General features: G+C 36.9%; 1 protein-coding gene across 10 annotated transcripts in view; it reads right to left on the minus strand.

The window, feature by feature from the left end:
- UBR3 (ubiquitin protein ligase E3 component n-recognin 3) overlaps positions 1-27,027 on the minus strand; it is a 109,419-nt gene that overhangs the window by 76,385 nt on the left and 6,007 nt on the right. For 7 of the 10 annotated variants that reach the window (XM_061342829.1, XM_061342779.1, XM_061342803.1 and 4 more), the window contains exons 2-8: positions 18,673-18,812; positions 18,107-18,265; positions 16,300-16,443; positions 15,661-15,710; positions 11,138-11,204; positions 7,154-7,284; positions 1,372-1,600 (exon numbers count right to left, since the gene is read on the minus strand). In XM_061342829.1, coding sequence (XP_061198813.1) covers positions 1,372-1,600; positions 7,154-7,284; positions 11,138-11,204; positions 15,661-15,710; positions 16,300-16,443; positions 18,107-18,265; positions 18,673-18,748 — 856 coding nt within the window. In that variant the 5' untranslated portion in view covers positions 18,749-18,812. Of the gene's footprint in view, positions 1-1,371; positions 1,601-7,153; positions 7,285-9,692; positions 9,800-11,137; positions 11,205-15,660; positions 15,711-16,299; positions 16,444-18,106; positions 18,266-18,672; positions 18,813-19,689; positions 19,872-27,027 lie in introns of those variants that run through there. The other 3 variants (XM_061342820.1, XM_061342810.1, XM_061342835.1) reach the window with 3 other exon arrangements.

Here is a 27,027-nt window from a genome sequence, read left to right on the forward strand (position 1 = left end):
TCTATACAAATTAGTAAGGAAGAAGAGTTGTGAAAACACTGAGAACACTGTACAGATTCCATCATGGAGACTTAGCTAACAAAAATCACTGGTGCTGGGGAATGGAAACATGTAGCTTCATGTCTTGGGATAGCTGTTCCAGGGGTAAGTCTTCTCACAAATCTGTCGCAAATATACTTGACATTATTTAACTCACCAGCTCCAGTTTACAAAATTAGTTACCAGGAAGTTTCGTCAGAGAATGTCTAATCACGGTCACAGCCATTTGCTATTTGGCTGCAAATTCTGATCCATTACAGAATCTTACCTCCATGCTAGCAACATCCCATTCTGACCAATGAGTAACACTCTGTACATGTTTAAAAGTAGTTTTCAATTACATTCCACCAATATGGCATCACTTTAACAAAAGTCACTTCATATACAAACTGATAAAGATTCAACGCTTTCCTCTGAAAGTAAAGCAATCTGTAGAGCAAGAGAAAAATCTTTCCTGCTGAAGTGCAGCTGAGGGCACTCTTTAGCTGGATGACCGACGATTTCCCATTTTGGGACAGTTGTGCTGTATTAGGCTATACACAGACTTGGAAACAAAGGATACTTCAGACAAGAAAAATTAGAATTTCCTGCAGAAGTTGACAGTACCTATCTGGCAGCAACAGTGAGCCTATCTAGAGAGTATTTCCAAATTCAAACTGTGATAAAGACAGCTGAGAGGTATGCAGTCTATTAGCGTCCTGGTACATGAGAGCATGAAAAGCAGAAGCTGGCAAGATTTGTTATGCCATCGTTTTCAGAGAAGGACAGCTAAAACAAGGAGGGTAGAAACAGGACAGCTGTTTTCACTAGTAAAGTTGCACAATGTACACTAATTCAAATTGCCACTCTGTCAACCAAAGTATTAAATCATTCTGCTCTATCAAATTTTATTAAGACAAGCACAGGTGAGAAGAATTAAAACAATTGTAAATACTTCAAATACCTCGTGAAAAACCTTGAAAGTATTTTTAAATTAATAAGGGGTCTCAAAGTGCATATATAATTCCTTATTCAAATGTGAGCTTCACAAAGAATGTTTATGCACTTCATCCAACAAATAAAGCATCTGCAAGATAATCCTCTGTATTCTTAACTGTGTAACAGTCTTACAAAAGAAAACCCTACAAAGCAAAGCATAAAACATCACTGTTGCTCTTGATAACTGTTTTTCTAGGAAATTTTAAGACTCAACCTCTACCATATCTTGCTCAATCCTGTGCATTTTTGGGAGGAGGTTGGGGGGGTGGGTTGACTACCAAAGAAAGCTATTGCATTTCCTCTATGATCAATTTTTTTATTCATGGAAACAAGCAAACAAACAAATCAACCTACCTTGCAATTCACTTTTAATAAGGCAACTTTCCATCATATATAATAGAACAGTGACCATAATATCCAGCAGCTGACATTCTTCTGTTACTTGGCGTGCTAGCTCTTCATTGCTGAACAACTGAACACTGATATGCACAATTCTATTAGACATTGTGTCAGATTCATGGCTTTTCTTCAGTGTTTTCATAATAAAGGCATAATGCTGAACAAAAGTTTTCGTAAAAGCAATCTGTAAATTACAAAGAAATGTTTATGTTAACAAGCATCATGCAAAAATTACAGCTTTCTTTCATTATAAAATAATCCTTTACAAAAACACTATCGGCATACCCTGTGAAACACCAGTTGCTATGACAAACCAAAACTGATGGTCTAAGTATCCCATGTCTAGTTTCTACAGTGCACATGAAAAGACAAATCTATAGACAGGGATAACTTATGCCTCCAATTTTACTACCTTATCACAAAATCTAATCTTCTCATTCTATACTTTCCACATTAAAAAACCCAGAGATGCTGAAATCAGGAATATAAGATCTCAGCATACCTATGAAAGCAGTAAGGTTTTAGGATGTAAAAAATTAGTAATTATATATGCTGTATCTTAAAAAAAATATATCAAGCTTTGCTTTGCTATTCTTCAGACAACCGTTCAGAGATTTTTAAACCAGGTATTTAAATGTATCAATATATGTAAATATAAATCTACATGTATTTAAATGTTATACATGATATAACCTACATGATACATCTACATGATATAATTTCTTGTCTCACTCCATTAGCCTCAAATTGCATTGTAAACCAACCTTTCGCACTGCATATACACTGTGTGCCTATCTACCAGCTTTGAAACCATTTCTCACCTAGTACTTTAAGTTCTGAATTAACACCATCTGGACTTGCTTGGCTTCATCAGAAGAGATAATACAAGCTGTGTAGTGATGAAAATTTTCAGCTCAAAGTCTAAAATCCCCTGGCTTTTCCTTTTGGAGGTACTAACCTTTCATAAGCATAAAATTAGAAATTTTAAAACCACCCTCAGGCAGCTGTGTTTTCACCAGACTGCATACAAACCAATACTTCATTTTACCTGCCTCAGACCCAGTGCTCCCGTATTTCTATTATAGCACTATCATGTTATACTCATTTAGAAAATATTTCCAAAAATATCATGATGCCATAATGCTGCTCTTGGGCACAAAGACTGCTTCTTCCAGCAAATATCCTCAAAAATAAAGTTGTATGCAAAAATCAGACCAGGATGGTGATGAGGATGTCACTGCAGGAAATATGACAACACAGCTTAACTTGCCTTCCTTTAGCTGCTCCACAATGACGGAAAATACTGTAATAATTGGGTGTCTTCTACATATGGCACACAGCTCAAGAGTAATTATTTTCAGCTAAAACTTTTTTGGAACAACATGTTCTCAATACTTTTACACAGTTAATACAGTATTGCTCTGGTATTCCAAGGCAGAACAACCTATTATACGATTCCTTTTAAATTGAACCTTGATACAATTTTAATCGCTGGCAATGACACTTAAACATTAAGATGTTTACGCTATTAACATCAAGTCTCAGACACAAATTATGCAACCAATATTTTAAAAACTTAGCATATTAATGCTGCTAGTAAAAAAAGTATACTTTATTTCTGTATTACTTCTTCACACTGCGTAATATTTAGATAGGATTCTTAGATTCTGTGAAGTAGGAACTACATTTTAGTTGTTAAACACAACGCTCAAGATCATTGTAAAAACATGGCCCTCCTCTAAGGACAAATTTTGGATGTATTTATTTAAAGTCAGCACACATCAAAACTTTTTGTGCCTCACTCATGTAGTGTGAGGTGTCCCTGCCCATGGCAGGGCAGTTGGAACTAGATGATCTTAAGGTCCTTTCCAACCCTAACTATTCTATGATTCTATGATAACACTGAATTTCTGATAGTACTGTAGATTCACTATCAATATGGTATAATTATGGAGATTCCGTAATACACAAGCATTATTCCTACATTCACCTTGAAGCTAAACAAACACAACCTTTCAAATTTTGAAAACAATAAACACAATTGATAAAACAATAAACACAACTGATGCACAATACAGTTGCTCACCACCCGCCAACCAACACCCAAGCAGTGATCTGGGCCTTCCATATAACTCCCCCCAGTTTATACACTGGGCATGATGTGCTGTGGTATGGAATACTCCTTTGACTAGTTTGGATCTGGTGTCCTGTCTCTGCTTCCTCCTTGCTTCCTGTGCCCCTCCTCACTGGCAAAGCATGAGACTAGAAAGTCCTTGACTGGGGTAAGCATTACTTACCAGTAACTAAAAACACTGGTGAGTTATCAGCATTGTTCTCAGACTAAAGTCAAAACCACAGCACTGCACCAGCTACTATGAAGGAGAAAAACAACTGCTACAGCTGAACCCAGGACAGAGACGAACAAACCAAACTTCTTTCCAGATTTAAAATGCTGAAATACTGTAGTAAACTGCATTCCATATATAAAAATAACCATAGTAGGTCAAATCAGTCCATCCAGCTCAGTATCCTATCTTTGAGTGCCCAAAGCTGTATACGTAAGGAAAAATGAAGAATGGAGCAAGAATGCATATATTTACATAACATGTCTTTCCAAATACTTACTCAGCTTGCAGCCATTTGCAAGAAGTAGCTTCCTAAGGCATATTTTCTGTACATTTAATTACCTTCACTAATTAACTCTCTAAGAACTTGTGCAGTTTCTAAATTTCTAGCCTATGCAAATAAAAAAGTTATTTTTTCATCTGGTCTTTTGTCTTGGTGGCCACTCAACCATTCCCGAACTTTTAGAAGCCTAGCATCAGCCCCATGTTTCAGTTAGAACTTCCATCTCCCATATTTATCTTCTCAATGCAAAGAAACAGCTAGTTCTGCCAGGTGACAGCCATAATGAAACTAAATTTCCAGTGGAAAAACTCTTCTACAGAATCTGCAGAACAGCATATCCAGGAGTTAGTGAAGTCCTACTGCTATAATAGCTGCCTCAGTGTTCGCTATGGGAGGTGCCTGACAAGGCACTGCATTTCTGATAATTGTTTATTCATTTTCTCTACCAGATGCTTTTGCATTTCTCTACTTCCAGTTTTCCAGACTGAAGCAGGGCTCTGCTCTTAGATGATCTACACTCTTCCATCAGCTTCCTGTTTATTGGCAACCCCTTCTTTGCTTTCTTCTCGGGCATGTGAAGGTCAGTTTTATTTCTCTGGTCTTTTGTTTTTCCTCTTGCAGCAGCATTGTCCATGCCGTAACACCTCTATTTTCCTGGAAGCTCTGGTAAAAAAAAAGCTTCTGTTTTCTTTTTCTTCACTTGTAAGTCTTCAAAGCTTCAAATGTCAGAGAGTGATGAAACAGATGCTTCAGGCACAAATCCTGTAAGGCAAAGACCACACTGTTTTGTGCTGTCTCTCTCAAATGCAAAAGGCAGGAGGAGGGGACGTTAAGCCAGGGTTTTAGCCCACCCCTTTCAACACCTCTTTTCGATATTGGGAACCCTAAAAAGAGAAGTTTGTGTTCCTATTTAAATATGAATCTGTGGAACAGAGATTGCTGGTGGCTCACTGAGTGCTGCTCAGAGCACGGTGGATCCAGTCAGCTCTACCATGTTTATGCCAGAGGCCAGAGATTTAAGCAATTTCAGAACATACACAGATAGCCAGCTCTGTGCTCAGTGTTTGGCTAGCTTACTCAGTTTATCAGAAAGCCTACCTAGCAGAAGTCTGATTTAGCTCATTAAATCATGATTGGAAATGATTTAATGAGCTAAATCAGCTCATGAAGAATCAGACCAACTGCATAAGCGCAGAGACAAAAAAAAAATGTGGTATAGACGGGATGCAAGAAAGTAGCAGAGAGCTGAGAGATCACTTGGAACTACCTATATATCCCTCCAGGTGTTCCTACTGCTTTGAGAATTCATTGTGATTAAACAGAAAACAAGCTTTTCCTTCGTAAAAGCTAAATAGAAGCTTAGAAGACAAAACATTCTTCTAATTCATCCCAAAATGGTATGTTCGCTCTGTACACTAGTAAGAGGCAGAGCCAGTCCCTGTAAATGAGCCACAATCCTCATAGACATGCTTAGAATCCATGCATCACTGACACAGTTTTGCAACAAAGCACAGGTATCTTGGGAAAAAATGTTGTTGCTGCTTCCCGAGTATTGCTGTATGATATATTTTCTGCTCTGACTTTCCTTACTACTGAAAAACACTTTTTAGTCACAGCAATTAGAATCAACACAGATTCTAAAAGTTTTCAAATGCTTAGGATTTGTGCTAGTAACAAAGGTTGTACATAAAAATTAGCTGTTTATATCAAACACAACATAAAATGGGTAACAAAAAAATATTTAATTATTAAACATTATTGTACTGATGGGTGCAAGACTGATTTCCAGACAAAAGTGGCAGCCAGTAGAGAAACTAAATATAACATGGTCTCTTTTTCTCAGTACATAATGAAGAAAGATTACAAACACAATGAAGAAAACCACTGAAGACTGTGGCTTATTGTCAAAGGAAAGAAGATCTCATGATCATTAAAATTTGTTATTACACAGTAAACAGGTAAACATAGCAACACTTACCAGATTCCTCTGCATGCTACCAGGAGTACAGGCAGGAGTTTAGTTGGCAATGGCTCAGGGGAACTGGATGTCCACATGGGTCTGTCTCCAAATACCAAGCTTCTTGGCAAGGGATCATCAGTTAAGATAGTCCTCATGACTCCTCATGTAATAGCTGAATCCAAGACCAAGATGAATCTGTGCTCACATCTCAAATCAAAATGCTGTCTTGACCTGGACAGAGTATTGCTGAAAGCCTGTATCTTATCTTTTTCTTCCTTCCAAGTTATCTTCATATCCTTTGCTTTGATATAGCAAGGTTTTAATTGGGCCTGAATACAGGGCTGTCCTATTATAAACAGACATCTTTGAAGAAACCTGCATGCCTGGACTTTAGGATTTCTTCATCTTTGCAGATCCCCAGCAGGGATCCAGAAGGTCCAAAATATTTGCATGGCTTAAAGGTATGACGTGATCAGAGCAAAATGTTAAGCCTGACTGCTATGTATACTAGGTCTTGGGAACACGTAGAGCAAACAACTAAACCTGGCTGCACACCAAGATTTAAAACAGGAAGATGACATCCAGTATCCATGACTCCAGGCCAGGAGACACTTGGTATGGACAACTGCAAAACTCTGTAAGGAAGCACTTGGAAGGCTCCCAAAAGCACCTAGGGCATAGCTGCAGCAAGAGCACTCACACTGTAATGGTCTATACAGAGAAACCACTGCCTACAACAGCTGCAACAGGAACAAAGTCGCCGCAATTATTTACCAGTCATACCACACTACGGAATCATTCAGTGCTGGTCCACATCTTTTAACTGATAAAAACCTAATTTACAAAGCAAATTAAATCAAAATAAAATCCAACACATGCAAATAAGTACTAACAGCCAAAAAAGGAAAAAACTGAACCATGAGACCAAACTTTACACTGCCGCTCCAGAATTATCCATCTTGTTTTGCTTACATCTCTCTTCAGATACTATACACTTTAGCCCTTCTAACAGAATACTCAAAACAAGATAAAAAAAAATAATCTGCATTTTACTGCTTATTACTCAAATATAAACATCTGTGGTCTCATGCAAGGCACAGTAAGTATGAAAATAAAGACATTTAAGTTTGAATTAAGTAAGGCAAATACCTTATAATCTTGATCTGGCAGCATGTTGAGTAAGAAAGTCACCATCTTCTGTGGAAACTCATATTTTATTGTCCAAAATAATAATTCTTCTAGAAAACATTTATGCTTCAAAACATCCATGATAGATTGATCTGCATAAAAGGTTGGAGGAGGGGATGTATAATGTAATAATCATGAAAACTAAAAGCAGTGATGGTGTAGTTGCACCGCCTTATATAAAATTCAGTAACAAAATTTTAAGAACATCTTTGTGCACTCTGTAAATATTTTCTTTTCCTCAAGAAACCCTGGGAAGATGAACGTGGCCAACACTGTAGTGTCAGTCTGTAACAATGAAAAGGACCTCCCAGAGAAGCCAATGAAAGTATTTAGTACAATTCTACCACATAGAGTCTAGTCTTCATTGTTTGCATTGAATCACATCACCTTACTGTAATAGCTCCACTGACTGTAATGAATCACAGCAATATGCACAATATTTACAGAGCCACTTAATTGAGGGAAACTATTCATGCAGACTACTATTAAACTGAAGTTAAAACAGCAAAACAACAAAATATAATTTAAGAACACTTACGTTCTGTTTATAAAGCTCTAAACAAGCAAACTAGAAACAATAATGTATCAGTTATTCTTATTTTTAAAGCATCATATGTTCTGACTGACCAACCACACAGTTGTTGGTTGGCTGTTGTTTGGGTTTTTTTAAACGTAAAAATTCCTATAATCAGATAACCAGGCATTAGCTCCTGATGGTACCAGAAGAGAGAGTCTCATCTTTCCTCGTTTAACTCTTGGCCATTCACTCTGATCCCTACTCATCCTGACAATACATCCATGTAGGGTACCTATGTAGGAAACAAGCCATCTTTCCATTCTGCCAGCTGCGTTTTTAAGCATCAGTTTCCCAATTGCAGAGCTGCACAGACTGACCTCTGCTAGAATAAACTGTTCATGAAACTGGCTTTGACAAAGCATAAATCATACTAAATCCATTGAAAAAAATATACTAAAATATAAAGTCTTTATCATCATTCTTCTAAAAGGTTATTTATGATTTAAAACTACAACAGGTATTGTTCACTCCTGTAAGATAAAAGGACTAAAGAAAAACAATTATCATAATGCTCCTTTATACCTAGAAATCAACTAGGCCTGGGACATGCACACACGCACATGCATACTCCAAATGCCACATTCCAGTGGGACTATATGAAGTGTCCCCATCAGCAGAGATTCAAAAACACTTAAGCTGAACATCGTCTAGTCTCGAAGACCCGACACTTCTCTGTAGTAGGACAGCTTCAGGAACTGCACTGGATAGCATCTTGCCTATCCTAAACAGGATAGGCATTTGAGTATTTCCTAAGCAGGAATTACCTCAAATTTCCACCATTACCAAAGGTCAGAGTTCCCCAGTCAAGTGACCAATCAACCCAAAACATATCAGGAAATTGCAAAAGATCATAAATAGTATCGTGTAATTTAAGTTTCAGGGATCTCCTCAAGACTCTAGCAAGCCACACAAAGACAAGAATATGTTTTATTCAACATATTCTGTAAGCACTGAAATAAAAAATTACCTTCACAGAATCCTGAAATATTTTAAGGTGTTTGTAAAGCATTACACATCACCTATTGCAGCAAACATACAATGATCATTTATGCTCTCTTTCTTGTCTCTTGCTAAGAAATTGCGTAAGAGATTTTACTGCCCATGAAAGCTTGGTCACCAGGCAAACTGAAGTCCTCTGTCCACAGAACAGACAGTACCTGTTTAGGTACATGCTAAATACCACTGAGTAAGAACACCAGGCATGGAGACAAGTGGCACACCACCTCATCTGTCACTCACATGCACCTTTCTCTGACATGTATCACAACTGAACAGCACGTACCAAATTCCTTACACAGTAGTTTCAGGCAGGGACAGAATATATATACACTTATACTTGCTACAGAATTTAAGTAGGCAGAATGCTCTTACTCAACTTGGAAAATTTGCCAAGAACACCAGGACTCATGTCTCTGCTCTTGTGAAAAGTGCCACATGAGTCTGAATTTCTTTCACCAAATAATAATTAAAAAAAAAAAAGTCAATAGTGCCTGTGGGTTTAAAATTACCTTAAACATCTGGTACTTCAGATGGATGCAGATTTTAAAAGAGTAAAATAAAAATCCTCTCAATACTCAGTCCCATACCTGTATCAGTGAACCTCAGCATAAAAACTCTATTTTCTTTAATGACACCTTTTGTTCTTTCCTAATGCCATAGAAAACCCCACAAATTGTTGCAAACATCTCTCTGGAACACAAGTCTTGCATTCTTGCAGTATATAAATAAGGCTCTATGAAGACAGTACCACTAGAGACCTAGGATGGGACTGGGAGTCTGCTCATGCGGAAAAGGTAAATCTGTTTTTATTCAATACTCAGTTTTCTAAAATTTTCTTTTCATACTCTTATTTTATACCCTATTGGACATAAAATATGAATACTGAAAACTTCAGAAAACTATTCAATAAAAACAGATACTTACCCTTCCCCCATTGGCAGACTCCCTCCTCTGGGGCTGATACTAGAAGCTATCAACATCATGAGCACAGTCCATGTTGGGATGCCTCAGAGGGGGAAGACTACAATCCTGGGGGGAAATCAAATGTTGAATTAAAGTATCCCTTTTCCTGAAATGCCATTGCTGATACTGGTTTTCAGATCTGGTACATTCTAACCCTGACTTCCTCAGTGCCTATTTCCCATAATCAGTAATTACGAATCAGAGAAACTCAACTTTTTTTCTTGTGTTACCTGACTCTAACTTATCTTTTAGACAACCCAACTGCCTCAAAAGTTCAAGTAAGAGAGCTTCCCTTGGATGTCTGTAAGTTTCCTGCATTTCTCCAAAACTACCTCTTCTTCCACACTATTATTCTCTGTCACAATCTTTCACACACCATTTCTAAGATTGCCTCTTAACACCATTGTTGCAAAAACAATTAGCTGTTTTTCCAGCTTCCCAATCTTTTTCCTTCAATCTGAAACCACCAGAAACAATCTTACTTTCCCATACTCCTCACAACACCTTCCAACCTGTTTACTGACCTCATGAGACCTTGCATTTCAAATTCAAGTTCCAAACCTTCAACTCAAAGCTTTTCCAGAAGTTTAATTCCAACTTTCACTTGAAGGTTTTCCACCTGAATGTTCTTTTCTCAAGACTTGCAATTTCTTTGTTCTGCCTTTATCAGTCTCTTCATAGTCATAATTAAAAACAAAATAAAACCCCCACAAAACAGAAAGTGTTTTAATAATAAAAATAATATTTTAAATATTATTACTAAACACTTTAGCACAAAAAATTGACAAGGACAAGCACATGATAGGGCTACCATGCCTCTAGCCTATGGCCATTATTGAATTAGAACTTGCTCTGACCTCAATGTAAGTGCTGCTCATGTTGGGCTAGAAATTGCACAGAGGATTAATTTCAATGTAGGAAAACAATGGAGTGGTTTCAAACAGGACTTGATTCAAGGATCTTTTCTTAAACATCACTAGAAGAGTAGACAAAGACCAACCAGAACCAGAAAGAACCACTCTTGCCTGCCTGAGAACACAGCCATACTGTATAGGGGTGTAATGAAAAAGTAACTGTTAAGAACAAATACATCAAAAAACTTGCTTGCTAAGTTGCACTGCAACCTTGCGAGCCACGCAGTGAAAATGGAATGAATTTTTAGAGGTCTACTTACGACATGAAGATGACAAAATGACTAGTCAAATAGTCCCAGACAGTGGTACTTACTGGAGGGAAAGTTGCCAATTACCACAATTTCACTTGCTACGCTTTCTTAGAGTTTTCTGTGTTTAACACCTGTCACATGCAGCACTCCAGTGCTTGGGAAGTGAACAGATACCCCTAGATAATTTTTAAGATAGACAGAAAGCAAATATGATAAACTGAGATCAGTACTTTATAAATACCTTTGGTGGTGCTGCTTAGTTTCACCCTCTTGCGCTTGCCCACACCTTGGCTACCATCCTGGTCCTCCTGAAGAGTTTAAAAAATTGATAATGGTATATTTAGAATGTTATTGCCAAGAGATGGTATGCTCTCAAAATTCTGGTTTAACTATCAAGCTAAAACAGAAAATCCCAAATATACCAGAAAACTACTTTTACTGTTGACAGGAACCAATGGACTCCATGCAACTCCGTAGAAAATAAACCACTTTTTTTAATTGCCTTTTTTCCCCTACAGGCAACATTACTATCTGCAAGTTCAGACAGCCTCATCTATTTAATTAACTTTGTAATGCTTCTTGCTTTGATTTCTGAAACTTATTGCTCCAAAAACATTTAATGCTACAAAAATCTTAACTGTTGCACATCCAAGGTTTCACCTCATTCATCTGTAGGTTTTGGGGGTTTTTGTTTCCCAAAAAAAGCAGCCAACATGTTGACTATTAGACTTGGCAACACAGGCATTTAGCTATACATTTTCTAATCAATATAAAAGTTTTCATGCAAGAATAAAGTATTTTTGACACCTTTAAGAGGTCAGGTCTAATTGCTGAATTCTAATTGCTTGTTCCCTACAGAATAATGCAAACAGTTTACACAGGCACTTGTCATCTGAAGCTTTCAAGGCGCTCTGCAAACAAAACAGTAAATGTTCCAAAACGAAATGCAAGTTAAAAACACCATCACCACCACTTTACAAAATCTAACACTAGGTGTCAAAAAAAAAAAAAAAGGAATGTGAAAAAAGAATTGCAAGACTATATTAAATGCTGCATGGATCTTTACCAACAGTGGTAATAGTCCTAATGCAGCAGTGGAAATAAAGATTCCTACTGGATCTAATAAAATTAGAGTGAATTAATGCAGATATCTAGTATTGAAACTAAGTCATCAATGTCATTCTCCTCTCAGCAAATGCTCCATTTTACAAACTTCACTGCAATGATAAAGAACCTGATACTCAGGAAGTTACTGTCCTTCATTGGGAAGAAAGATTGTTCATATTTTATATCCAAGGACTGACCAGAAGTTTCACATTCATGACAAGTCTGAATTTTCCTATCCTTTTTCAGTACCTCCATCTGAAAATTCATTTTAAGATGGACAAACATTTGAACTCTTAGGTATCCTATGGTCTTTGTAAACACATGCAACTTTTGTACTTCAACTGGGAGCCAGTCAATTCTCAAGATGCTGCCACTGCCCACTCCCCCATCAGGGGGGCCAAATACTCTTAAAGCAAACATCAGACCTGCTGATACACTACAAGATTCTGCAACATAAGTCTCCTGCCCTGAAGAAGAGGCATCTAAATTCCTGTAGCTAGAAAGCTGACAGCTGGAAGTCTCAGGACTGCTTCACAGCCTCAGTTAATCCAGCGAATTGCTAGACGGGCCTTAACCAGAAAGCAATGCATTTGTGTATACAATTTGTGATTAATGTGTTGGATTCTAGCCTCCAACATCAATGCTTTGGCAAATAAAATGCAGTATAAGAAAAATGTAAACATCTAAGTCTTTATCGCAACTTTTGAAGTGATTTCAATAAAAAGAAGAAAAATGGAGTGACTTATGAGAAATGCTTTCTTGAGAACTCCTTTTTCCCCTCCATAATGTTAGACAGTTGGCTTCCATTGCTTAAGTAAGGTAGGATTACATCTTAATGTCAGTGCAGGAGTTTTAACAGCCTTGAGATTGAGAGTGCTAGATCACATGGTGTCTGACAAGCCCAGGGACAAAGAGTAAGAGAATGAGTAAGCAAAACACCTTATTTTTACCCATTGGACAATGCTGTCTAAATATACCTGCATAACACCAAAGATCTATGTAGGTTTACTTAACATAATATTTAACAATATGCCTATGGTGTGCCATATCTATTGTAAACACAAATAATAAACTTTAAATATTATATACCATACATTGATTTTTGTATGATTATATTAAATAGCAATTGGAGCCAACAAGTATGTTAACTGAGTAATACAGCATTCAGTGCTCAGTAAACTACAAGGGCAGCCAAAAAGAGATATAAAAAAAAAAAAGGTTTATTTGTCACTGTGGTAAAAGTGATTCCTTGCAACGTAAAAATTTCTTAAGTAGGAGGATAGGTTTAGACAGGACTTTTTTTCCCCTTTTGCACAAAGGGAAAACGTGAGAAATAAAAGCCAACAAAAGAAATTAATAGCGAGTTCTCTACAAAATACTACAGCATGTAACACAAACTATTTAAGAAATAGAGCACAAGTAAGCCTATACTACTGGTAGGGGGGAACAACCTATAACAATCACAGGATAAATCAATCCTTCAGATTTATTTTTATCTTAGAACTATCTACTATTGTAGAAGTGAAACTAAACATCAAACTATGCAAAACTTTTCAAGCTGTTTAATACCCTGCAGAAGCACTGCTCTAATTTGTAGCCTATGTAAATTTGGTAATCTAGCCTTTCATCTGTGAAGCAACACTACTTTTAAGACTTACTTGGTAAGAAAAGACATTAACCTTTCTTAATTCATGTTAAATACCAGAGGAAGAAAATCCAGTTAAAAGCATACTCTTGCCACACTTTTTAATTAGAACACAGTTTTACTCTGCTGTAAGAGAGCACAGTAAGGCATTACGAAAGCTTTATATGCGCTTTGTAATTTACAAGGGAGGTCAGGGTAGAGGAAGAGAAGTCAAAACAAAGTAACTTATTTCTCCTTTCTCTAGTAACATCATTTTTCTCATCAGCATTTCAGCCTCCCACCTGCACAGTTCTCTTCTGGCTTTTGGATGAAAGGATTGGATTTACTTTCAGCAATTCATATTTGTCAAGCAGACCATTATTAGAAAAAATACTGTAAAATAAAAAAATTCACTTTCTCCAGAGATGCCACCGAGGGTTGACATTATTTCTAAATGCATCCCATATTGTATCAATGTAATTTTATTGAAGATATGTAAGGAAAATTCAGAAGTGAAAATACATACTAAGAAACACCTAATTTTTTGAGTGCTTAATGTTTTAGCTCTATGTTACTTCCTAATCGCTTTTTAAAATTTTCTAAATACAGATTTCAAAATAGGCTCTTGGGCTTCTTTACAATGTATAATTTAATTAACATCTTAAAACTGATTCCAGGTATGCGAGTATATGCAGAATTTCCATCTAGAAACCCCACATCTGCAGTAACATAATAAAATACCTTTATATCCTGGAGATCAGAAAGAAAAATCTCTACACAACAGATATCTTTAACTAGGAAGTTATAATGCAGTTGCTGTAATTCCTCCTTTATTCTTAAAGTATCTTTTCCTTGAAAAAAAAAATATTTTCCCTGTAAAAAAATACATTCTCCCTAAAATACACCTGTTGCCACCTCCCTCCTGTAGTTCTGTCACAAAAGAAACATCAGCAATACCCAGTCTCTCTTCAGACTCTGAACAACTTCAGTTTATTCCCCTCTCCTCACCACTTATAGGAGTAAAACACAGAGAAGCATGCTGAGCCATTGAAAGTTTATTTGAAAATACTACATGAGGTTGTTAACATTAACTTGAATTGCCACCTTTCATGGTACTTATAAGGGATAATCAGCAGTCTTTTCTGGTTGGTTTTGGGTTTGTTTGGGTTTGTTTATTTGTTTGTCAAGTGATGGTGAAAAAACAGCAAGCAATACTCTGAAAAATGCCAAATTATAAATAGCACTGCAGAAAGCATAACAGATGCCGTTGTGCTCGTGACAGAGGCAAACAAGTCATACAACTGTTTTAGACAGACACAAACAATTGGTTTTACTTCAATACTTGCTCACAGAATTGAACGTAAGCAAAGATCCTACAAAAACTACACTTTATTTAAAGTTTGTTATATTGTTCTACAAGAATGGATGCTAAGACTTACTAGTTGAAATTGGGTTTTAAATAGTAGGAAAAAAAAAACAAACTGAGAATAAATGGATACAGTAACTGTACCTGAATTAAACTTCCCTCCTTAAATTTCATGTATTTATTACAGCTCAATCTTAAGGGAGATTCCCTCCTTTTCACTCCCACTCACTGTGTTTGTTAAGTAAGGTCAAGTCTCCACATGGGAATTTACCTACAGAGAAATTCTCACTGCTGCTATCACCAGTTCAGCTGGATTCTCAAGTGCCAGAAACTGCTAACACCATTCACAGCATCACATGCTGTAAGTTAGCTTTAATCAAGCCCAATTTACTTGATAGTGATTTCTGAACTACCTACACAAGTTTCTTCTACATTATATACATATGTTAAACTGAAATGGTATTAGCAAAAATAAGGATTTTTCAAGAGGTCCTTAGTAAATTAAAGGCATAATATCTATTCCTTTATATCTCATTTATTTCTAATTATTAAAATGGAGAGAATATACGGTAGATGGAAGAGTTAAGGTTTGTGGGATTTGGCTGTAAGCCTTCTTTCCATTTAATACTCCGTTCCAGTTCATTATAGTCTTTAAAAACAGTCTCACCTCATCTGAAGAATCCCCTTGTCCTGATGTTGCTGTAGCACCTGCTAAACCTTTTGAAATAAAAAAATTCAGATATTCCTTTTGTAAGTCTTAAACTGAAAAGAGTTTATGATATTTAATGAGCCAGTATGAAATGAACACTACATTAACTTTTTTTAAAAGATACACAGCAGTGGACTGAGAAATTGGAGTAAGATTCCCAATCAATACAAAATCAATACAAACTTCAATACACTGAGTTAACAAAGATGTGCTCTTTCAGAAATTGCAGAAAACTCTGATGGCCTCCAGTGATCAAAAAGAAAAAAAAAAATCCACAGCACTTTTGTGAGAATAGGGGGCTTAACTCAGTTGCCGTGACAAAATTCCACTATGAGCAATTTCATCTTGCCTACTCAAATTCCACTAATGCTATGACTGGGAAATGATGCTTAGTATATTAGCAAAAAAAGTTAACATGTTTAGTTTTGCTGATAGAATTAAAATGAGTCCTGTAATTTGGTAGTGCACTAAATAGCAGGTAGATTTAGTTTGGGTTGTTTGTTGTTTTTGCTTTGTTTGTTTTAATAAACTAAAGAACAATTTATATCAAAAGCAACAGCAGTAAAATCTTCTCTCGATATATTTTTCTACACAAACCTTGAACTGCTAATGTGCTAGTTCCAGCTCCTTGTTCCTGCATACCACATGCAATTTTATCCTCAGGAAATGCCAGTCCAGAGCCTTTCAAAGCAATGAGGTACTTTTCATGACTTTTCTTTGCACATGCATTCTCTCCAACACCTTGAATACATACATAAAACAGTATTAATGTACAACAGCTACTTGGTTCATATACTCCATATTCAATACAAGCAAGTTAAAAAAATGGTCCACAATGTTTTAATAAGCTGTATAATTATGAGATGTAAAAGCTAAGAAGTTTTTTCAACTAATGAACTGAAACCCAAAAGACTAGAAACCGCCAGTTTTTGCCCTCCAACACAGTGTTTTCTTCTAAATGATGTACTTCATTTCTGTTTTATCAGCACTGCCATCATTAACACTAAAGCGTTGGTTTTGGACAGAAAGGACAGGGATCTACAATTTCCCATGGGGAAAAAAAAACAACAACGAAACCCAGTAATGGTAATACACCAGGCACAATTTCTAATATTTGGAATTTTTCTTTCAAAGTTAAAGTTCTGACAGCTGCAATTAACAAAGACTATTCATAAAGGTAACATAATTGCAACTATTTGATGAAGCAAAGTCACACTGAACACTCAGGATATAAAATCTTTCACAAAGAAATGGACCAAAAAAAACCCAACACATTTGTTACAGAAGGAAAAAATAAACTTTAGAAGAGCAAATTCTGCCAATTGTTGAAGGAAAAGAAAACATGAAAAAGATGATGGCATCTTTCTAGCTGTGCTCCTTTTGCACTCGGAGCCAAAAAGACACATTTTGCTCTAAAATCCCTTTCTTTCCTTTCCCTACCCAGAAACTGTACCTACTCCTGCACACATATTCTCCATTCCAGAAGTCAAGATAAGAATGCCTTGCTTCCCATTGCCTCTCCACTTTTCTATCCAAGGAAATTCATTGCATATAGGAAAACAGAAGTCTTTAAATTTCTCTCAATCAAATATCATTAAACAGGAGAGAAAAAGAGGAAGGAAACAGAATAAAGACAACTGTCCCTGAGACAGCATTCCCAAGTGTTTCTCCTTCCAAATAATGACTTGACGATTGCCTGTTCTACAACTACCTGCTGCCCAAGCCAGTTACAGCAACTTAAATCTACAGTAATTACTATTTGTTTCATACCTATGAAAAGGAAGTATGCAAAGGACTCAAAAAAGACACTAACTCCAACAAAGTAAGATGGAGTTAATTTATACTAGGTGGTTTGGAGTTAATAGTGACTGCCCAATTTTTTCAGATTATGATTTGGTACAGGATGCAATAAATAACTGGGAGGAGGGAGGAGGTTTAAGGAAGAAAAATAAAAAAGCTTTGCACAGAAGTGCAGGACACACAATGGCCTTTTACTATTCAGGTCTCCTCCTGTAACCTCTGTGAAAGCAGATCCCAAAATAAGTTAGACATATTCCGCTTTCAATAAGCTTGATATGCCTTATTTGGAGGATCTAAGCCACGTTGACCTCACTTTGAAGATAACAACTTCATTATAAGAACTCTTTGGAAATTAAGTATGTTTATACAGTTACCTGGGACACAGAAGATAAAAGGTTTGCTCTTAATAACAAATGTTTCTAGCTGCTTCTGAAGCCCACCCCTCTTCTATCAACAACAACAAAAGTATCTGTAAAAACATGCATTTTTCTGGGTTTTGAGATGTCAAATCAAAACATGCAGAAACTGAAGTGATAAACAAAATTTATGCCCTTAAATTCTCCATAACTTGAAAATTCAGTTATTAGAAATAACACAAACATACCAGAGCTAAGATCTTTGTAGAACTGTTGGCTAGTCAAAACCTGGGTAAGAACTGATCGCATTGCTCCTCCCATTTTGGTCAAGTCTTCTAGAAAGGAAACATGAGGCTCCAAAACCTGGAGGATTTTATGAAGGTCTTTCTCTGATGGCAGATCAAGAGCTGAAAACCACACAACAAGAACTTTTGGTGTAAATGTAATGTAATTTGATCAAGACCTTCACAAGGCAGAACAGCTATGACCACCAAAAAATAAATTATACTAATAATGCTCTAAAATCCACATGTACAAGTTTCAAATTAATCCCAATTTCATTTCCTTGAAGAGCTCAACACAATGCTTGGTAACCTTTAAAGTATTTAAGAAGCTCTTCAGCAGAGAACAAAGATCAAATGACCTAGCCAGGAAGTAACTTTGTTAGGAAAAGAGGTACAAAATTAAGTACTATTAACTATAGATAGCATTCATGCATTCTATACAATATTCATGTACTGTTTCTTCACAGACTGCAAAGCAAGAGATAGCAGCATGGTAAGATACGCTAGACACATGCAAATTGAAAACATACCAGGCTCATTATACCCCTCTCTTAAGTGCTGAATAAGACTAAAGATGAACTGTGGAAGAACTAATTCTGACATCATCAACAAGTCTTTTGGGACACATGGAACATTTGAATTTGACTTAATCCGGTGTCTTTTACAAAACCTATAAAACAGACGAGAAAAATGTTAGCCAAGCACAGCTCAGCAGAACATATACTAAGAAAATCATTACTTTTTTTTTTATATTTTTCAGATATTGTATCCATTTACACTAAAAGTGGGGCAGAAATGACAATCTGAAATTCCAACTAATATGTTCAAACCCATTTTGTTTCCAAGTCCAGCAATTTATTAAGGTGCCACATTTTTTCCCCTTATCAGAGTCCACACATCTAACATCCCAGTTCCTTCCCAGACATGCTAGAAGCTTCTTCCAGTCAACAATTAAATATTATTTTTTTTATCAAGACGTAACTCCCAATTTCTAAAGAGACTAATTGAAAATATCAAGCTAAAACAGTTCCTCCCCTTTCTGTGAAATAGTCAGGGGCTGGCCTGAGCCTTCAAGTCCTCATTCAGCTACTGACATTTTTAATGTCTTTTGACATTAAATAAAAAGAACTCTCAAAAGCTTAAGACATTGTAGGATCAGTATTTATTTCAAATGTATAACAACTAAGATTGACTTATCAAACGATGATAGAAAGAGCCTGCAAAAATTGTGCAAAGTGTTTCATTTAAAAAGAAAAGAAAGAAAACATTTCTTCTTTGGCAAACTCCTGTATGGTAGTAGCTGAGGCTTGGCTAATGCACAGTGACATGAGGTTAACCCAAACCCCGTTAGAGCAGACAGAATGATTTCCCACTGACTTAACATGAGCCTGATTCAAGAGTAACTGAATACTTTTCAGCTCCAAATCTATTTTTAGAAGGAACATTTACCAACATCAAAGAGTTATTTACCCATATCAAAGAAGAAGCTAACCAGGACTAGAGTCTAAACCACACCACTTTCACTGGAAAGATACACTAGATTTTACCAGTAATTTTTCATCAAAGGTTCGGAAATGGGTTCAGCTTTAAATATGAAAATTGTTTTCATGTCTCCACTGTGCTATGCCACACATTCCAGAAGAAGCCTGCTACTTTCTACAACATAAGCCTTTCTTCTTTGAGGACCTTTTTTCACCTTCAAAAGAAGGAAACAGAAGACACAAAGCAAGAATCTGAATTTATGGTACACATAAAAAGAAAAAAAAAACAACAACAAGAAAGGGGGCGGATGGAAGCCCAGCAGTTCAGATGGCATCTTCGCAAGATTAAAGATTAAGAGCTTCTCCTTTGCTAATTACGGATTACACTTTTTAATTAAAAGGTAAGCAAGGGCAGTACTAGCCAAATAATTTGCAGTTTGTACATACAGCCTAAGCATCCCCGGTGGCGGGGGGGGGAGTGCCTGGCAGAATGAGCTCGATGATGAGTGGTAACTTTCTGTTAATGCACAAATGGATGGTTTTCACTTTCATCATTCACCTTTGCAAACAACATTTACAGAAGTTATGAAAAGTCATTCACTTTTTCACTTCTGTCTTTCACTTTTGCCTCATTCACATACAGAAACCTGAAGTGCCAGAAAATCACGAATCTGGCCTGATCTATGCTGCAATATACTACCTTGTTTGTTATCTTAAAGGTATTTGGTTTCCCTTTCACCACTATCCTTATAAGAAGGGATCAAAAGTAAATAAATACTTAAAAGACACACAAGCAAGGAATTAATATGCAGGGTTTTTTAATAACTTCCCCTGGTTCCCCCCCAATATATTTTACATTCAACCAATGTTTTTGCTGTATTATCACATACATGCTAAGGGAGCCACAGTAATAAAACTCACACTTAGCCATTTTGAATCCCAGCTTCTGCTAGGCACAAAGCTTCCTTCCTCAGAAAATAAGAACTACTCCCCAAGAAGCCTATGCCAGCATAGCAGTTGCGAATCAGCCTATCAATTATCCCAATTTTAACGCATCCTGTAACTGAACTTTAAAATCATGTCTTCTCCTGAGATTCTCAAGAAATCACTACTTACTTACAAAGCATGCTATTATTACTATATTAATACAGATTCTGAAAAAATCAAGGTAGAACCCAAATTCAATTTACTACAAGGAAATGTCTTTTCACTGTCACATGCACAAACTACAGCAGTTCCAAACAGGGAATGGTTTCCACATACCAGGCCCTAAACCTTAAAGTAGGAATGCCAGTATCATTTTACAAGATGAGCCATATTCTATATTTATGGTTCACAGGCTACAGTATTAAAGTATTGTCAAAAATCACTATCCTATTGTAGCTGTTCTTTAACTCACATAACACCTCCTTGCTGACATGACTTGCCACTGGACATGCTATTGGCCACACTGAATTTCAAGGACAAGAATCAATCTAATGATCAAGAAAGGCAACGCAGACTGTATTATTTACAAATCAGGATGAAGAAATCTTACTGAGCCCAAGTTTATAACATTCACACATGAAGCACTGTTTTATGCTGAATTCTGGAAAACCAACCCTGCCAGTCTAAGGTACTTCCACAACCCTAAAACACCAATACTCTGTTCTACTCAAAGCACTACGCCTCCACAGAGTACTACTATATAGTTCTTCTACAGATATTGACCAAAATGCAAGACAATGACTTGGAAGATCTCCAGAGTTAAAACAGCAGCTGTTTTAACTTCAGAAGAGCCAGAATCCCAAGCTGTGCCAAGAAAAAAAACAAGTTGAAACTTCTTACACAGGCAGAAAGAGATACCTGTGACAAACTTCTCAACGGGTCACACAATCACTGGACAAACAGCAGCCAAAGCTATTCCATAATCAATACCTTATACTTCTAGAAGACCTTCCTTACCAAAGTTTCAGTTAAAGAATTGTCTGTCTATGTAAATGTACTTTCAAAATGCTCCCAAGACTACTGAAATAGTGATTTAATAGCAACAAAAAGGAATATTTTCCAAATCTCTCCTGGTAACAACAAGCTTTGGAAATACACCACTTGAAGCAGGCAGAAGTCTCTAACAGGAGGGTGAGGAAAGGTGGATATAATCTAGATAAGAAACAGTTTTCTGAAGAAGCTACAAAATAACTATGGAGAGGAAGGCTGAATAGACAAATAACCAATTACCCTGAGTTGTTAAATCACCTAAGCTTTATTACATTATTTCAATATTGCAAATTACTTTTTTTACAAGCATGTAGTTTCTATTTAATCTGTAGTACTTTGCATTTACTGTGCTATACAGTCTTCCTTGTGAATATTTTTACAATTATACTCCAATGAGATTTAAGATTAGGAGTGTTTCAGTGAGAGTGCCAGTTTATTAGCCACAGATATTCAAGCCCGATCTCACTGAACATCTAACACAAATGTACTAAAATGCAAGTCTGTGGTGAGAAAAAAATTCATGATCTTTTTTTCCCTTCTTCTTTTCTCCAATTCAAAAGCATATTCCATTGAGATTTTTTTGTTTGTTGGGGTTTTTCTTCTGTGCAGTTCACTACTTTTGAAATTGCTTTTTCACAAAAAGACAAGGCTAATTATAGCAAAAGGAGAGAATAACAAAATCTGCAGTTAAATAAAACCAGCTTTGATAAGAGGTCTCGTCCACACAACTTTAAATAATTCCTGAAATTTCTTATTCTGCATTGGTATGTTATTTGTAAGATGCAGAATATTGCTGACATGTACATGACTAAGGAATACCACTTATTATTAACATAAGCAGCATTAACATCTTCTGAGCAACCTTCACTTTAGGCTTTCCAGATCGATTCCATTCTCTCCTACTATTTTTCCATCTTTAATAGTTCTACTGTGAATTTCCAAAATGTATTTTACAAGTGCCTGCAGGTAAAGTAACTCCTTTCTTTCAAGCTACAGTTTCACAACTGCATAAATTCAACTAGGTCAGTCCTGCCACAGCCTGTCTTCAGCCCTCTTATTTGTTCCAGCACTGGCACTTGATTGAGCCTGTATTAAACCAGTTCAGGAGCTAAGCTAGCAGCAGCTATTCACTTTCAAAATAAATAAAAATTCATTGGGCCAGCTTAAATTCACCAACACTCACATACCTGCCTTCTTGAAATCACACTGAAATCCCTAAATCATTCTGCCATCATCCCTTCCCTTGTTTCACGTGACAGGGAGCAAAACAGAGGACAAAACCCCAAAACTCCAGCAATATAGGAGGATGCTGTCCTGGCGAACCAGCACATCAGGTAGACAGAACACTCCCTGTGAAGCCAACTCCTCCTTCACTTCAAAGGAGAAATTTTAAACTTCTCCAGTTATTACAGCAGCTGATAAATGCCTTCAGTCCCAGCCAGACCACACCTTTACAGCTTTTGAACATTTGCTCAGCTCTTCCACTACATCCCACAGTGTCTCATGTTTCAGTTGCATTCCAGAAACTTGACATAAGTTCATGTACACACAGAGAGGCTATTTTTACCCTCACTTTTCTCTCACTACTTGTCCCCTGCCTCCCCATGTTTAAAAGTTGTACGTTTTAAACTGAATTGTAAAGCTGTCAAAATAAGGCATCCCATTTTCACAACTTTTATGGTACTACAGCACTATGAGTACCTGACTTTGTCAGAAGCTTTGTCAGAAGGACAAGAATCTGAGACTCCAGTGACAGGACCTAAATGAAAACTACTGGAAATTAATTCCTAAGCAAAGAAAGTAAACCTCCACTTGATTATTTAATTCAGTACCAATACATAAACTGAGCTTTTATTTAAGACATTACATACATTTCATACTGTATACATACAATATGACTGAAAATGTTTCATAAAGGAGTCAAAAAAACCAAGCAAGCTTTGTAAATAAGAATTCAATAGACACTTTAAAAATAATACACATTTTGTCCCTACTGTAAAACTAACATGCTAATACTATTCTTATATACACTGAATCTACAAAATAGATGCAAGATGCAAAACATTTTTTGAGTGCTAGTTGTCTCTCAGAGCTCTTGTGAACTGATATTTCATTCTTTATGTACTTGCAAAGAGCATTGAAATATTTTTTCCTGCTTTTGCAGTTCACACATTAAACCAAATCTTAATCAGAACAAAATATAACTTTTATAATCAGCATCAGAAAATTATCTGGATGTAAAAGGGCTTTGATATATTGTAGCCTTGCTTTATGTAAATCCACTGTCTTGAACAACAAACACAATGGTAACTCTGAAAAAAAACGCAGAGAAATAAACCAACTGTTCCTCTGAAAAAGGTTTTCATGTTTCCCTCACACACCCTAGTAAATAATTTCAATAATTAAATTGTTTTCACCTACAAAAGACTTCCAAAAGTGATTCAAGGCCTGAGGAATGACAGCTCTTCCGCTCTTTAGGAAAGATGCAAGCTACAGCGGAGTTGAGACAAAACTGAATGCTTGCATTTCTACTATTAGGGACTCCAACAAGAAGCAAAGCTAACAGGAAAGATGTCAGTTTAATCCTCCTAACCAGGAAATCTCCAAAGTAAAGGCACTAAAGTCAATAGCAAAGGACAATGAAACACAGCAGAATTAATGGCTTGTTGGGGGGGGGGGGGGGAGTGGAACCCAAACCCAAGCAAAAACCACCACCACAACATCAAACAAAACAACAAAGTCAGAACTTTAAAAGGACATCTTTCCAGGCTCTAAGCCTTCATGATAAACCTGTTTGGCCATGTGGTGAGGCTAGAAATCACAGGTGAGACATGGAAATTATTCCAATCCTTGCAGAACAGCAGGAAAAGTGGTAGTGAGTCACCAGTAGTTCCCTTGGTGCTCAGAGCTACAGTGAGCACCCTTCATCAAAGCCAGCTCTCCAAAGAAAAAGCAGACAAAGAAGCTCTGCAGAAAAGCATTTCTATTATTCTTTGTTAGACCTCAGATAGAAACAACTTGTATAGTAGATAAAACTACAATGAGTTTCATTAGTATACAAGTATCCACTATCAATCAGAAACAGTAGATTTAGCAACTTCAATCGTAAGACCTTAGAAATAGCGAGAATGAGAAGGAATGAAATTCTGAGTAGAAATCTTCATTAAAGTTAACATTTAAAAAGCTCACAAGAAAAATACCTAAAGGATATTTCCCCCCCCCCCCAAATATGAACCTAAAGATAGAGAAACAAAGACACAATGCATACTCTAGTTCTGGATGCTTAACTTCATGACTTTTAGGATATGATTTTTCAGCATTCTTAACCTTACATAGCATTCACAAAAGAGAATTACAGAGGAGGGTAACGAGGATGATCAGGGGACTGGAGCACCTCCCATATGAAGAAAGGCTGAGAAGTTGGGGCTGTTCAGCCTGGAGAAGAGAAGGCTGCGTGGAGACCTCATAGCAGCCTTCCAGTATCTGAAGGGGGCCTATAGGGATGCTGGGGAGGGACTCTTCATTAGGGACTGTAGTGATAGGACAAGGGGTAATGGGTTAAAACTTAAACAGGGGAAGTTTAGGTTGGATGTAAGGAGGAAATTCTTTACTGTGAGGGTGGTGAGGCACTGGAATGGGTTGCCCAGGGAGGTTGTGAATGCTTCATCCCTGGCAGTGTTCAAGACCAGGTTGGATGAGGCCTTGGGTGACATGGTTTAGTGCGAGGTGTCCCTGCCCATGGCAGGGGGGTTGGAACTTGATGATCTTAAGGTCCTTTCCAACCCTAACTACTCTATGATTCTATGACTTCAAAAATATGTCTGAGAAGCAGATCAGCAAATAGAGTATCTGGTCCTAGCCTTCACCAGAGCCACGTTTGCTTGACCCCGACTCTTCCTAAACCATTAGTTCACATGCAGCCTCCCTGGGCAGTTGCTTTCAGAGTCACATCAATTTCATCTCCTATTTGAATAACAACAATTAAGTTTTCAAAATAGTCAACAAAGACATTTTCTGGCTAAGAAAATTTTCTCAAGAAAATTTAAACAGGTCAAACATACAACAGGTATTATTGTGACCCAAATACTTCATCTAACAAAGTTCTAAGTGACTGCAGAGTGCTAGCCAAATGTAAAAACTACCTTAATTTCAACAGGATTTGACTAAGATGCGTGGATTTTAATAAAAACTATCAACTTAAGCTGAAGACACCAATTTAGTTTGCATGTAGCTTGCAGTTTTCTTGGAAAGGGAAGTGTCCATGTTCTTTATGCCAGAGCCATTATCACTGCAGGTGCTGCGCAGAAACAAAGAGATGCATCCTGATGAAGGCAAGAGAGTTCATTATATAGTCCTTGTTATTGCAATATCCCAAAGGGCTCTCATTATTTTTCACATAAAATTCCTGATATTCTGCAGGTTATAAGGAAGAATGGCCTGAACTCTGAATCCATCTATATTATTTGTCATTAAGAAAGATCTAAGAGACGAAAGTTCTTTCAGAATGCATTCCGCAAACATACACCCTACATCACTTCTATTGTGCTGCCAACAGATCCATCGACAGCCCCACATAGATCAGATATGTACCAGATAAATAACACTCCACCCTGACATAGCAAACTTAGAACCCTGGGCAGCTGGTAGCTTCACAAAAGGGATAAAAGGAGTTTAAGAAGTTGGTGGGATCAAAGCAAAGGAACTGAAAATCAACACTGGTTAGCCCAAATCTAAACAAGACTGTTTCCAGAGACCGCCAAAACACCAGTTCTTCTTAAGTTGAATACATACCAAGGTATATTACAAAGCAATAGACAAGTTATACAATAAATAAGCCAATTTCAGAAAAGGCAAGACGTAGTTTATCTTGCAAGTTCAATTTTCACACTACTGTTCTGTTCTTCAAACCAGACTGGCGCTGCTAGCAAAAGATTTGGAGTAGAACTATCATTTAAGTTTGCTCAGTGACTAACACAGCAAGATTTAAAGCTTCTAAATGTTTAAACTTATGTATATCACTTATGTATACCAATATGTTTGAGTATCTTACTGATGCCTTCGAAACATGTGCACATTATGCTTCAGCATGTATAAAGTACATGGCGTCTCATCAGGCCACAGCTCTAAAAGCAGTAATACAAAATTATCACTTGGCTGTCAACCATTTGGAAAACATCACAGTGACTAATGCAGAGGCTGATGTAGCCCTAATTAGAGACATTAAGAGAAATCAAGACAGGCAGGTCTGTGCGCTGACTGTATGCAACGATGGACTCAATCAACACAGCAATCTGCAATCTTTTCTGCTTTCCAAGGATTAGACCTAACGTGAAGCTCTATGAAAACTACTGAATGCTACTTTGGAATCCTAAGCAGCAATACCAAATATTGAGCTTTAAGTATGGTGGAAGTGAGGAGTAGGGCAGA

The sequence above is a fragment of the Neopsephotus bourkii genome, unplaced genomic scaffold, assembly GCF_033783945.1.
Source record: "Neopsephotus bourkii isolate Nb327-2 ecotype Australia unplaced genomic scaffold, CSIRO-AGI_Nbou_v1 NB_196, whole genome shotgun sequence".
Taxonomy (NCBI): Eukaryota; Metazoa; Chordata; class Aves; order Psittaciformes; family Psittacidae; genus Neopsephotus; species Neopsephotus bourkii.